General features: G+C 37.6%; 1 protein-coding gene across 1 annotated transcript; it reads right to left on the bottom strand.

The window, feature by feature from the left end:
- Positions 1 to 460: 460 nt before the first annotated feature.
- On the bottom strand, positions 461 to 8,248 carry LOC129253986 (uncharacterized). The gene is made up of 4 exons (XM_064113885.1): positions 6,815 to 8,248; positions 6,041 to 6,227; positions 5,327 to 5,436; positions 461 to 4,763 (listed from the first exon to the last, which is right to left on the bottom strand). Exons 1-3 carry the CDS (start codon positions 7,229 to 7,231, stop codon positions 5,429 to 5,431), a joined length of 612 nt encoding a protein of 203 aa, XP_063969955.1. The 5' UTR covers positions 7,232 to 8,248; the 3' UTR covers positions 461 to 4,763; positions 5,327 to 5,428.
- Between the last annotated feature and the right edge of the window lie 6,594 nt (positions 8,249 to 14,842).

Here is a 14,842-nt window from a genome sequence, read left to right as displayed (position 1 = left end):
GTGATCAGACTCGGGGGCCTGTCAATCATACTTAAACACATCCTCATACACACAATTAATGCACACATACACAATTCTCTTTTTTTAAACATGTTTTTATTAGAGATTTCATCCAAAATCGATTACATTAATTCACGGGAAACAATTACAATTTTCATGAATGTACAAATGAATGATGCATGGAAACAGTTTAGACTGGTTCTTTTTTAAAAATGTTTGTACATTGTATTTCCAAAGGTTGTTTATTGGAATGGTTCAGAATTCAAAAAATGAAAGACGGTTGATTTTCTGAAAATTAAACAGGTTTCAGATTCATTAAGCATTGTGATTCGAAAGGTCACAAATGATTTAGTGATTTGTGCATTTCAGTGTAGAAGTTATTATCAGGCCCTCACCCATCTTTATCAGTCAGAGCAATGGGAATTAAAATCAGCAATATGCAATGAGAAATTTTTAAAAAAAATTTCGCCTGACGGACGGACACACAGATAGGCACGGAACATGTTTCATAGTATCCCCTCATTTGGCGGGGACACTCAACTGTGAACATCCTGATACGGAAAATTCAAATTTGGAAATGACAAACCTTATAAGAAAAAAAAAGAGAATCATGATTTCTACTATACTGCTGTACAAATTAGACACTGTTGAATAGAAAAAAAGAAGAGCCTAAAAAGAAAAATCATTACAGAATTTCTAAGTCCGTTTATGTGCCTGTACAAATAACAGATGTATGTTGTTAAATGGTCTCCATCTATAGTATTATTCTAGCTATGATTTTCACACACAAATATCTCTTCAAATGCAGATAATATCGAAACACGTTTAAATTCATTAAGTCCTAATATGCAGATCATTTAACTATGAAGTATTAACATGCTTTCCATAATTGTTGGTAAACATTCAACCTAAAATTACATGTTCTACGTATCATTTGAAAAAAATATCAAATTGAACTTTGGTTAACAGTAATAACACACATAATAAACCTTGTTAATTATAAGGGAACATGTCAATTCTCATCATTTAAAGAGCAACAGTACCTATAAAAAGAACATGACAATGTTGACATGGTAATACATGTATGCAAATAGATTTTCAAGTTACAATACAATCTAATTAATTGGAATAATCATGTCCATATGGCATATAGTCACTGGCCGACTTCGAAATAGACCATATGCATGTGATGTCATAACATAGCGCCCTCTCTCAAAGGTTATAGGAATATGCAAAAACAGAGTTGTCAGAGATGCGCAAGTTGCAGATCAACAACTCATGGAATTAAGGCACTGGCGCTGACCTCTACGATGGTGTTACGATGACATCAACGCACATGCAGGGTCACTTCACATATAATAAAATTATGACTGACTATAGTTGTCAAATTAAGATATTATGTAGAGAGAATTACTTTCCAACTGATATTTCAAACACCAGTTTTCAATAATTATCAAATGACACACAATTATGAACATAGAATAAGTAGTCTACATTCAGACGACAAAATAGTTCACTTCATAATTTGAGTCCGAATGCAAATGTAAAAATATCAAATGAGTCCATTTGTGCATTATTTACATCAGATGTGACTTGTCAAATTGTCTCTATTTATAATGGAAATACAATTCAAATAAGTAGTTTAAATTCAGACAATGAATAATTCACTTCCTAATTTGAGTCTGAATGCACCTGTAAAAATTATCAAATGAGTCCATTTGTGCATTATTTATATCAGATGTGACTTGTCAAATTGTTTCTAATGGAAATACAATCCTCATCATTCAAAGCACAACAATGCCCATATTCAAAATAGGGGTGGGCTATAGAGGGCAAAATTTTGGGCACATCTCCGAGACACACTAATCACACCTTATTTTGACGAGTCTAAGTGTACCGACAACTTATTTGAAAAATAAAAAGTTGGAAATCCAGGGTGCCCGGGCCAAAAATGTAATCGATCCAAGATGGCCGCCATTATAGCCTTGAAAATCAATTAAAAAAATTGCCATATCTTTGTCATTTTTAAATATTTTTTCAGGATTTTCTTGTCTAATTCGAGGTTTTATGGATCAAGGAATCTGACTAGACTGTTACTATTTAAGAAATACAACATTATCTATATGCTTAATTTAACCCTGTATAAACCGGGGGTCCGTCATGTCCGTCATGCAAAATTTTTTGTCCACGCTGTCCCCTGAATTTTAACTTTCAAGTCTCAAGCAATTTTCGAGACTAAATTTGTCATGCCCGCAAAAACGATTTTGAAGCCACACCCCTTTTAAACAAGTGGAATGCCTCTGGCCGTCTCACCTGCATCACGCGATTCAATATAGCAGCAGTGCTGATTTTGAAAACTACTATAACTCGCACAAGATGTTCAGTGATACTTGGTTACTCTTATTTCTACGTTTTATGAACTAGACCCATACACTTATAGAGATATGATGGTAATTCAACAAATACCCCCAACGTGGCCAAAGTTCATTGACCTTACATGACCTTTGACCTTGATCATGTGACCTGAAACTCGCACAGGATGTTCAGTGATACTTGATTACTCTTATGTCCAAGTTTCAAGAGAAAGATCCATCAACTTTCCAAGTTATGATGGTAATTCAACAGATACCCCCATTATGGCCAAAGTTCATTGACCTTTGACCTTGATCATGTGACCTAAAATGCGCAAAGAATGTTCAGTGATACTTGATTACTCTTATCTCCAAGTTTTATGAACTAGACCAACACACTTTCAAAGTTATGGCGGTAATTCAACAAATACCCCAATTTGACCAAAGTTCATTGACCCTAAATGACCTTTGAACTTGATCATGTGACCTGAAACTTGCACAGGATGTTCAGTAAAACTTGATTACTATTATGTCTAAGTTTCATGAATCAGATCCATAAACTTTTAAAGTTATGATGGTAAATCTACAGATACCCCCAATTCGGCCAAAGTTCATTGACCCTAAATGACCATTGACCTTGGTCATGTGACGTGAAACTCATGCAGGATGTTCAGTGATACTTGATTAACCTTATGTATAAGTTTAATGAACTAGGTCCATATATTTTCTAAGTTATGATGACATTTCAAAAACTTAACCTTAGGTTAAGATTTTGATTGCCCCAACATGGTCTAAGTTCATTGACCCTAAATGACCATTGACCTTGGTCATGTGACGTGAAACTCATGCAGGATGTTCAGTAATACTTGATTAACCTTATGGCCAAGTTTCATGAACTAGGTCCATATACATATTAAGTTATGCTGTCATTTCAAAAACTTAACCTCAGGTTAAGATTTGGTGTTGACGCCGCCGCCGTCGGAAAAGCAGCGCCTATAGTCTCACTCTGCTATGCAGGCGAGACAAAAAATGTACACGCCCAAAATTGCTCAAATACATTATTTTGTGTACTTAGTCAATAAAAAAACTAACAGATCATGTTTGATTATTTTCAATTTTAACTGGCTGAATAATTTTTTTTTTCAGCATAATTATGCTTCAGAAATGTTATTTGAAATATGTAGCTAAAAAACAACTAACATAGTTGAAAAAAAAAAGAAATATAAGAAATTGATATAATAAAGTTAAAACAATAAAATATATTTAAGAAATTAAACATGGTACCAAATTTTTTGTCAAGTAGAATTGTTAGAAATGCTATAAAGAATATTTCCCCCAAAAATAGCAATCTACGAGTTACAATAGTCATATTAGGTATTACCAAATAAATTAGAAATAATCAAACATTTCTAATTGTGATGAGAAAACTCAATTTGTATTGACTTTGTACACAGAATCATGTATTTGAGCAATTTGGGGCATGACAAAATTTTGTTCATAGGGGCATGGCTTAAAATCTGTACGTGTGGACGTGACAAATTTCGTCTGAAAAGTTACGCGAGACTTAGAAGTATAAAGTCAGTGTACGGTGTGGACAAAAAAATATCGCACGGCGGACTTATCATGCAAAACGTTGAGGGGGAGGGGGCTGTATTAGCCCCCCCCCCCCCAAGTCTAAATAGGGTTAAATAGCATGCATAGATAAATTTGGTATTTTTAAATGTTAACAGTCTAGTCTGATTCCTTGACCTATAAAACCTAAAGTTATAGACACCCAAATCATGAACAAATATTTATAAAAGACAAAGATATGGCAAAAGTGCATTTTCAAGGCTAAAATGGCGACCATCTTGGATTTTTCACGTTTTTGGACGGGGCACCCTGGATTCTAAATTAAAAAAAAAAAAATTCTTCCAATGTGTCAGTACACTTAAACTCATCAAACTAAGGTGTGATGAGTGTGTCTAGAAGAGGTCAACTTCTATAGCCCACCTCTACTATAGTTTGATCAGAAGCCTTCAGACTATAATTGTAGTGACGCCTATAACCGTGACGGCCAGCTTCTCATAACATATTACTTGCTGCTAATAGCAGTGATACTCGACATCAACTCCTTGGCCCGTGCTGGGATAACATCCCTTGGATGGCCAACTTCATACACAAAGTGTTCCAGAAACTTATAGAATGCTTGCAGTTCAGTTGCGTAATGAATGTTGAACACGTAGTGCAGCTTGAAAAGAACATCCACCGATGAAGTGATATCTCCAGGGCAGGGGATTGCTTGCTCATCGATGACGACAAAGTACTGCACTGGCAGGCGACGAGTCCCTAGCCCCAGCAGGTATGGCTGGCTTCGCTTCACTTTGCATCCTTTCGCTGCTCTTTGATGAAAGCTTCTACGCTGGTGCCAAGCTGTAGGAGAGTAACAATGGACAAAAATTTAGTATTTGCAAGCCTTTACCAATTATAGGCTCAAATAAATACTTTTACATCATTTGGGGGACAAAAGTGAAAACAATTGTAAGACAACATATTAAGATTTCAATAACAGCTTTGGTCAATTTGTATGTTACCCATTTGAAATGAGCCTTTTGTAGAATAAACCAAACCACAATTATTCTGTTGTTTTTCTATAAATTGAAAACGTTTGTCAAAGCACAATCTGAATTTAAGTAATACTGAATAGGACAACTACCCCCCCCCCGGACAATTACCCACTGGACAACTACCCCCAGGACATTTGATAGTTGGGGATAATTGTCAGGGGTAGTTGTCCTAGTGGGGGTAACTAAGAACTGGATCTTTTGAGAACTGCATTGGATGTTTTTCAGAAATTTTAATTAAAAAATAATGGAAAAACCACTAATGAATATCGTAACAATTTCATTAAATTCATCCCACATTAAAGAATGAATGTAATAATTTTACTCCTTTCAAAAGATTGAAATTAGACTTCATGCACATAGCAAACATACCGGTCTTGTAACCAGGAAGTACTGCACTGCATCTGCCAAGGACGTCCTCTTTGCAGCGTTAGATGGAAGTAGGTACACAGCCCCCATGAATGCATAGAGTGATTACTCTCCTAATAAGTACAATAAACAGAAGATAAAAATTTGGATAAGATATAAGTAGAAGTAGTAACTCATTTTTGAAGCATAAACAATGATTTTGAACAAAAGAAATGGTGTAGTTGGAGTTATTGATGATATAATAAGAAAAGTTTATCAAAGCTTATCAAAATCACAGCCTCCACCTCCACATGACAATGAGTTAAGCCAATAAATTCAGCTGGGAGGAAAATGAAATTTAGATGTTGTGATTTTAAGGACATTTCAAACTTGGACAAAGTTATTTGACCTGCTAAACATGCTAAACACTAATTTATTCTGTGTACCAAACTGGCATGCAAGTTCTTGATATGATACCTCCATGCCTGACACAGACTTATGAGTGCCCAGGGATTTCGGGCATGCAGTTTGTTGCACTCTGATCGGTCAGGTCATATTTTTCTTTTATTGGAAAATCCTCCTTCAAATTATCGTAATTTTTTTTCCCCGTTTCTTTATATTGTGTGCCAAACTTTCTGAATGTTACAGGAGTTTGTTTATCGATCCTGCTCTGTATAACTAAAAATGCCTATTCAAGCACAATATTTATCTATCAAACTGAAGGACACATTTTCTTACCCTCAGAAGGTTCATACTGGTCACCTAACTCAGAAGATGGATGATACAAGTCCTTCATCAATGCTTGTATCTTCGGCAGCCTGGACATTTTGCAAATGTGTAGGATGCTCTCCACAAATCTTGTCTCCCACTTGCTGATAAGTTTGGCAGTGGCCTCTGGTAACAACAGCTTGAATTCTTGCTGTATCTTCAATAAACATGCATACATATAAATATGGTTGATAAAATCATCTCTTTTAACAGTACTTTGTACAGTACTTCCAAATAAATCATGTACACAGATGTCATTGCTAAATTATTTCTACATCATTTCTGAAAGAATGAATATTATTGCCCCCCCTAACAGTTTGTAAAAATGAAATTTTGTGAAAATATATGTACATTACCAATGGGGAGTTGTCCACAATGACATCACAGATTCTGGCGGAGTTGCCAACTTGAAGATGTCCATAATAAGTATTTACGAAAACTTCGAAAATCCATAACTCGAAAACGTATTGTCCTATTTTGTTCAAATTTTTACTGGTGCCTTCTCTATTCACTGAAAGCATGTGAATGTCTGAGTTGCCTTCCACTTTAAGAGCTCGGGGAGGGTCCAATTTGAGATTTCAGATGCTTCTGTAAGCTAACAGAAGTAAAATGAAAACGTGGGATATTTATATCTCGCATCAAACAGACTCCATTTATAAAATATCAAATTGTATTTTATGATTAAAGTCCCCTTTTAATTATTAGTTAATTCCTACATGGAGCATTGTTACATGTACTACTTACAACTGTCGGTGTATCTCGAAATCTTGGGTATCGCTCAAGGATGTCAGTGACTTTCGGCAATTTCTCAGAGATCCAATTTCGTCTGTTTTGGAACGTCCTGCCCATGCCCTCCAGGACCTCTGCACTGCTCTCTGCAGTTGCCCTTTTGCAGAAGTTGACAATTTCATCCTCCTCTTCTGAGGTCACCTCTTCCATTTGTTGAAATGTGCGCTTCAGTTCTTTCTTGAAAGCTTTCACCTGCAGCCCTGAATATTTTCCTGTCCTTGGCCTTCGCTGTTGTTCACGAGGTAGAGACCTCCGCATGGTGTTAAGCTTCGAGCTCAAATATCCACGAGCTGAATCAGTTTCATCATACCAAATATCCTCAAAGAAAACAGAAAGAAAGGAGAATGTAAGGATGGAATTGATTTTGGTCATTTAACAACTACGTTGAGAACCACTGAAGATACATGTACCAAGATCATAGAAAAATATTGACAAAAACAAATCTCAAGATAAAGGGGCATTTTGTGACAGACGACAAACATTAATAAAACTGTAGCAGAAAAATTAAACTAGGAATTCATGGCTACTCAACCACCCATCTTCCTCAACAAGAGACGCCAGGATCGTACTACTGTAACCACCCATTCTCAAGTCAAGTAGCACCGGGATCGTGAATAGAGTACGAAATTGGTAGGAGTATCTGACAGACAACAGGAAATAGATAAAATGTGACAGAAGAATCAGAGTAGGAATTCATGGCTACTCAACCACCCATCTTCCTCAACAAGAGACGCCAGGATCGTACTACTGTAACCACCCATTCTCAAGTCAAGTAGCACCAGGATCGTGAATAGAGAACGAAATTGGAAGGAGTATCTGACAGACAACAGAAAATAGATAAAATGTGACAGAATAATTAAAGTAGGAATTCATGGCTACTCAACCACCCATCTTCCTCAACAAGAGACGCCAGGATCGTACTACTGTAACCACCCATTCTCAGGTCAAGTAGCACCAGGATCGTGAATAGAGAACGAAATTGGTAGGAGTATCTGACAGACAACAGGAAATAGATAAAATGGGACAGAAGAATCAGAGTAGGAATTCATGGCTACTCAACCACCCATCTTCCTCAACAAGAGACGCCAGGATCGTACTACTGTAACCACCCATTCTCAAGTAGCACCAGGCTCGTGAATAGAGAATGAAATTGGAAGGAGTATCTGACAGACAACAGAAAATAGATAAAATGTGACAGAATAATTAAAGTAGGAATTCATGGCTACTCAACCACCCATCTTCCTCAACAAGAGACGCCAGGATCGTACTACTGTAACCACCCATTCTCAAGTCAAGTAGCACCAGGATCGTGAATAGAGAACGAAAATGGAAGGAGTATCTGACAGACAACAGGAAATAGATAAAATGGGACAGGAAATAGATAAAATGGGACAGAATAATTAAAGTAGGAATTCATGGCTACTCAATGCACCCATCTTCCTCAACAAGAGACGCCAGGATCGTACTACTGTAACCACCCATTCTCAAGTCAAGTAGCACCAGGATCGTGAATAGAGAACGAAATTGGAAGGAGTATCTGACAGACAATAGAAAATAGATAAAATGTGACAGAATAATTAAAGTAGGAATTCATGGCTACTCAACCACCCATCTTCCTCAACAAGAGACGCCAGGATCGTACTACTGTAACCACCCATTCTCAGGTCAAGTAGCACCAGGATCGTGAATAGAGAACGAAATTGGTAGGAGTATCTGACAGACAACAGGAAATAGATAAAATGGGACAGAAGAATCAGAGTAGGAATTCATGGCTACTCAACCACCCATCTTCCTCAACAAGAGACGCCAGGATCGTACTACTGTAACCACCCATTCTCAAGTAGCACCAGGCTCGTGAATAGAGAATGAAATTGGAAGGAGTATCTGACAGACAACAGAAAATAGATAAAATGTGACAGAATAATTAAAGTAGGAATTCATGGCTACTCAACCACCCATCTTCCTCAACAAGAGACGCCAGGATCGTACTACTGTAACCACCCATTCTCAAGTCAAGTAGCACCAGGATCGTGAATAGAGAACGAAATTGGAAGGAGTATCTGACAGACAACAGAAAATAGATAAAATGTGACAGAATAATTAAAGTAGGAATTCATGGCTACTCAACCACCCATCTTCCTCAACAAGAGACGCCAGGGTCGTACTACTGTAACCACCCATTCTCAAGTCAAGTAGCACCAGGATCGTGAATAGAGAACGAAAATGGAAGGAGTATCTGACAGACAACAGGAAATAGATAAAATGGGACAGAATAATTAAAGTAGGAATTCATGGCTACTCAACCACCCATATTCCTTAACAAGAGACGCCAGGATTGTAGAACTGTTACCACCCATTTTTTGGACTACCCTGTTCTGATTTCTATCAAATCACTTGACAAAGCCCCATCTTTCATTAGGAAGTTTTTATTTGAATTATTTGTCTAAAGCAGATATATATACCCTGAGGAAGTGAGGTGGTACCTCACAAAAAATCGGTTCTAGCTGTTTGTAGAAAATAAAAGTAGGAGTAAAATGTATCTCTGGTATATCATATCGTCTTTTTGTATTATCACAACTCTCCACTACATGGACTCTCATAATCTTCATATACATATTCATATTATATTTGATCCAACAAGTGTGTCTTGACCACTTGCAAAGAAGTCCATCAAGTGGAATATCACTGAAGTTTCATATATGACATATTTTATCTTAACCTGTAACTCCTAGAAGTGAGCTTGGACTCAGCATGTGGAGGTCTTACAGTGAACATGCATTAAAGGGGAAGTTCACCCTGGAATTTTATTGGTCTTAAAAAATGAAGAAAAATAATAAAAAAACATTAGTGAAAGTTTGAAGAAAATCGACCCAAAAATAGCGAAGTTATGAATATTTGAAGTTTTGATTGTGTGACGTCACGTGCGAGAAGCTCTCCCATTGGATGTGTATGTAAATTCCATAAATTTGTCTTTTTTTCATGGTTCTTGATAAAGGAATGGGTCAATTTGATATAGTCATGTATATGAACATATGTTTGATGGTATATCGACCGCACAGGTGACATAATTAATTTCTTTTGAAAAAAATGACATTTTATGAAATTTACACTACATAACACATAGGAGATCTGCTCGCATGTGACGTCACAGAATCAAAACTTTGAATATTCGTAACTTCATAATTTTTTGGGCGATTTTCTCCAAACCTTCACTCATATTTTTCTGATGTTATCACCTGATCTGGAGAAGGGAGGTCATTACCTTTCACCACCCTCTGATGTTGAAGTTTACCCTTGGCACTAGATTGTTGCCTTGCTTTTCTCTTCCTTGCAAAACGGCGTGCAGCTGCTGACTTATGACGTCCCATCACACAACTTGCTCATATCTCCATTCCTGTGACAAGTAATACATACAAGACAATTCATCTTTTTGCATTATCATTGCCATTTCTACTTCGGAAAATTATTAAATTTTTACAGTCATATATGATTGCAATTATGCAAAATTTTATAATACTTAACAGCAGTGGATCTGGGGGGTTGAGGGGGTTACAACCACCCCCCCCCAAAAAAAAAAGAGAAAAAGGTAAAAAGTTCATCAGCTTCTGTGAATCCCCCTCCCTCACTATAATCACCTCGCTTGGCCTCTTACTCCCCCCCATCAGCTCATTCAACCGCTTACCCCCCCCCCCCCCCCAATAATTTTTCACCCAACAAGAAAATTGAACGTGATAGGTGATCAACAAAATGATTATAATGGTATTCGGTAATCCTAGGGTAAACTATGCTGAAATACCGTCTATTTCAATTTTTCTTCTTGCTTGCTCGCGTGTCGTCATTTAGCAACGTATAAGCGTTGCACAAGTTTTACTCCATTTGAGTCAACAAATAATTGAAGATGGCAACCAAATTAAAGTTCTCTTGTAAAATACTGTATATATGGTGGCCTAAATATGAATTTGATGAAATATGCACTTAATCATTTTGCTGAAATGGAGGGTGTGGAGATCAGATTGGGCAGGTAGGGGTCATTGAGACGCATTGTGCTATTCAGTTCTTGCTCGCAATAATCGCGATCAGAGTTACATGAAATTAGCGATCAATTTTTATAACACCAATAGATCTATACCGTAATGGTATAGATCTAACACTCAGAATTAACACTATAAGAATCATAAGACACTAATTGATCGCCAACTTCATTTAACTGGGATCGATATCAACGTGAGAAAGAAAGTCCTGAAAAGTGTAACTAGTTAGATCTATGCAGAAACGAACGGGGTTGTAAACGTGACGAAAAATACTTATTTCTTCCCTTTTTGGAGAACCTAGACAGAAGACAGCTTGAGAGAGGCTTTGAAACGGGTTATTAATGATTATTTGGGGGTTAGTCTACTACTGTCTAGATCTAGACCAAAAAAATTTCCCAGATCTATTTCCTAAGAACATCATAAAATAAATGTTTTGAATTAGATATGGCAGAAAAGTCAAACTTGAATTGTCACTCAAAATGATCGTAAATTTCACTGAAAATGAAATCAACGACAATGTCAACGTTGGTGAAACGGGTCACCACGCGGTGGGCTGCGCGCTGAGCTACGTGCAGCCCACCCACCCGCCCGGCCGTCGCACGAGATTTATCACCATGCGTGCGTCACGTCTGCATTGGCATGCTGCGTGCGTGTAACCTCGCTAGTTCAGTTGTACCGTGCGGTCACCAATTTTTAAGAAAATAATAGTCTACTTTAGGGCTGTGTTCTTTGAATTAAGGTCACAGAAATAAAAATTAAAAATCTACTTTACATTGAGGCTGGATCTTGTACAAAATAGGCCAAAGTTTTCACCTTAAAAATGAGTCATTTCGAATCTAACTTAGATATGAACGTTGCTAGTCGAACAGTCTAACTTTAATAGATACACATGTACGTGCAAATGAAGATAATTGTTGTGTGCAGTGACGAACAGTAGCCGGCGTGAAGATGAATTGAACAATAGATTTGTGACTTATTTTGCCCAAATATATTACCAATCTTCGAATTGAAATTGTCTTTAAGTAACAGTGAAGTAAATTTTTAAAGGATGTAATTTTCACTTACCAGTTTTCTGTACGATTGGTCTGGATTCAAAGTTGAAGTCATTCCATGGTCGTAAAGTTGGGATCTTGGGTGCGTGATGACGCTATGATCGATGACGTCAAGCGAGGCGTGGACCAATCAAATTACATTGTGACCTAACACTTTTAAATTAGTTAATTCAGCACTATTGCTATAGAGTTAAATCAACACTTTTTACCGTACGTGACATCTTGTAACCATTTTTCTACCATTAAAACTGTTAAAGTGGCGTTTTCGTATTTCAGCACTTTTAAAAGGGCTCGATTCAACACTTCATTTTTAAGCGTGTATGATTTCCCATGAAGCGAGAGGGGGGGGGGGTTAAGGGAGTTGATCGGAGAAAGAAACATAAAGAAGTAATGTCAAAGAGAGCTGCTCTGCATTGTAGAACTCTTAATGAGGCCTACCACTGTCACTGAATCTTGCACACACACACACACACACACACCCTTACTGTTTATTTTCAGTGGGATGATTACTTTTTGATTGCCACTCCCCTTTTCCATGCAACTCCCTACACTCATTAATTTCTCTCCATGTCTCTTAATTGTATCCCCCTTTCTCACTCTTTTCCTGTATGTCCTTTACCCCCCCCTCCTTCATCTCCCCTCTCTATTTTAACCCCCCCCCCCCCCCGCCCCCCTCCCGTCTCTTTAAAACTTATTCTTCTTTTGTTCTTTCTCCATCAATTTTGCTCTCTATCTCTCTCCCTCTACCAAGAAGAGTAACTGAGAGTCATTTAACTCTCACCAAAACCACATTAATTTCTTGTAGTTATGAGCCAGAAACAAGATTCTAGTAGATCCCATACAAAGGATACACTTTTTGGCCTCCTACATGTATCTAAGGTTATCAATTTAGACCTTGGAGAAATTCTTGTGAAAAAAAATCATGCATTTTTTAAACACACCTTAACCTGGTTAAGTTCTCTTAATTGTGGAGCGTTGTAGCCCAGTGGATTAGTCTCCAGACTTTGAAACAGAGGGTCGTGGGTTCAAATCCCAGCCAATATGGCATAGTTTCCTTCAGCAAGAAAATAATCCGCAACGTGCTGCACTCAACCATGGTGAGGTAAATGGGTACCTGGCAGGAAATTTTTCCTTGAAATGCAGTGCGCATAACAGCTGCTCTGCTAAAGCCGGGTAATTATGCTACATTACTGTAGAGCGCTTAGAGACGTCTGATCAAAGTAAGTGTTAAGTGCTATATAAGCAAGTATAATTATCATAATCATAGTTAGGAACCAGCAACAAAAGTCTCCCATTCATAAGTTGCTTTCACTAATACCCTGCACACCCAGAGAAATTCCTGCCAAAGTTCTCATATTCTTTCAAAATACCTCGTAACTTGTGGGAATTTCCTTTTCAGGACATCACAAGCAATTTGCTATCACATTGGCAAAATAATCACTATTTTTTTTCCTGAACTGGGGAGAATCCCTGATAAGAGAATAACAGGTATTTTCTGTGATCAGGAGGGTATGAACACACCCACCATGCCGAAAACAGTAAACAGTTCCATGACATTTCCTCTGGCGACAATTGCTCCGATGGAAAATCTGCGTGTTAAGCCAAACATAAAATCTAGCCTCCAAAACTAAATATACCCTAATACTCATATTTACATTATTCTGAACCAAAAAATCTAATAAAGTCCTAATTCTAACCCTATGCCTTCCGAGATATTGGGACCGGAGCAATTGTCGCAGGAGCATATGTCATGTCACCAAGAAAACAATGTACATGTATGACTATAGGGTTACAATTGTGCCCTACTTCAAATTTTACTCAGAGATAAAATGCAATATATAATTAAAACAAAACAACATGGACACTTCAATGACATGACCCTTTGATATTTATTCTGCCTCTAATCAAACATGTGTGCATTGTCAATTTGTTAAGCACATCTAGTTTGCTGTGCAAACCCTTCGCACAAGGAAAATGGTCTGAATCACTAGCGTACCTACGGGGGGGGGGCAGGGGGGGCACTCTGCCCCCCCTGACGAGCCACATCCCATACAAAAGTCATATACCTGCCCCCCCTGACGAGCTTGAAGACCTTTTTTTTTATTTTTTATTTTTTTATTTTTTTTTTTTGCTTGTCAAATTTTTTTCTGGTACAAAATCCTTCATTTGTGATTGAAGACCTTTTTTTTTTTTTTTTTTTTTTTTTTTTTGCTTGTCAAATTTTTTGGCGGACGGTTTTGCCCCCCCTGTGAAAAATCCCAGGTACGCCACTGGTCTGAATATATATACAGCGTAAAGACCCTGGTCGTGACTTGTGCACAGGTCAATCTCATTCACAAATTGAAACGACAAGTTGTATTTGTGCTGGTCTTGTGTGAAGACCCACTTGTAGATCAGAGTTTCAATCAGGGTCTGATCCTGCAGACTAGCATACACCACGGGTGCACTTCATATAACAAATTGCGATTTTCACTGAAAACTGTTACAGGCTACTAAAATCCTTGCATCTGATTGGCTCAGAACAAATTAGTCAGTGGAATCGTGGCAAACTCCCTTGAAACACCCTCCCCCCCTGCCTTGAAGCCTTGCCCTTTCCCTAAAGTAGCAAAATATGTACAACACTTTAACAAACCAGAGCCCCGTTGCATAAAAGTTAGCATTATGGTAACTTTTGCCATCCTTTGGTAACTACCATGGTAACGATGATAAACAGACAACCAGAATCAAGGATTCCATGGAGGTTACCAATGGATGGCAGTTAACATAATGGTAACTTTTATGCAACGGGCCCCAAGCAAGTTATCTGTTATCTACATGTATAGTTGCATGTAGCTGGTTTGCGTGTACAAGATGAAAAAATGATAATGAATAAACCAAAGTCTATTTCATTTCACCATAAC

Source organism: Lytechinus pictus, chromosome 19 (assembly GCF_037042905.1).
Source record: "Lytechinus pictus isolate F3 Inbred chromosome 19, Lp3.0, whole genome shotgun sequence".
NCBI classification, from domain to species: Eukaryota; Metazoa; Echinodermata; class Echinoidea; order Temnopleuroida; family Toxopneustidae; genus Lytechinus; species Lytechinus pictus.
Note: the sequence above shows the minus strand (reverse complement) of the source record. Positions and strands in the feature narration are given on the sequence as shown.

Excerpts from the sequence above, each read along its gene's own strand:
- LOC129253986 (XM_064113885.1), bottom strand. The coding sequence starts at position 7,231 with ATGACCAAAATCAATTCCATCCTTACATTCTCCTTTCTTTCTGTTTTC. Across the intron at positions 6,228-6,814 it reads TTCGAGATACACCGACAGTT|ATACAGCAAGAATTCAAGCT; the intron begins GTAAGTAGTACA and ends TGTTTATTGAAG.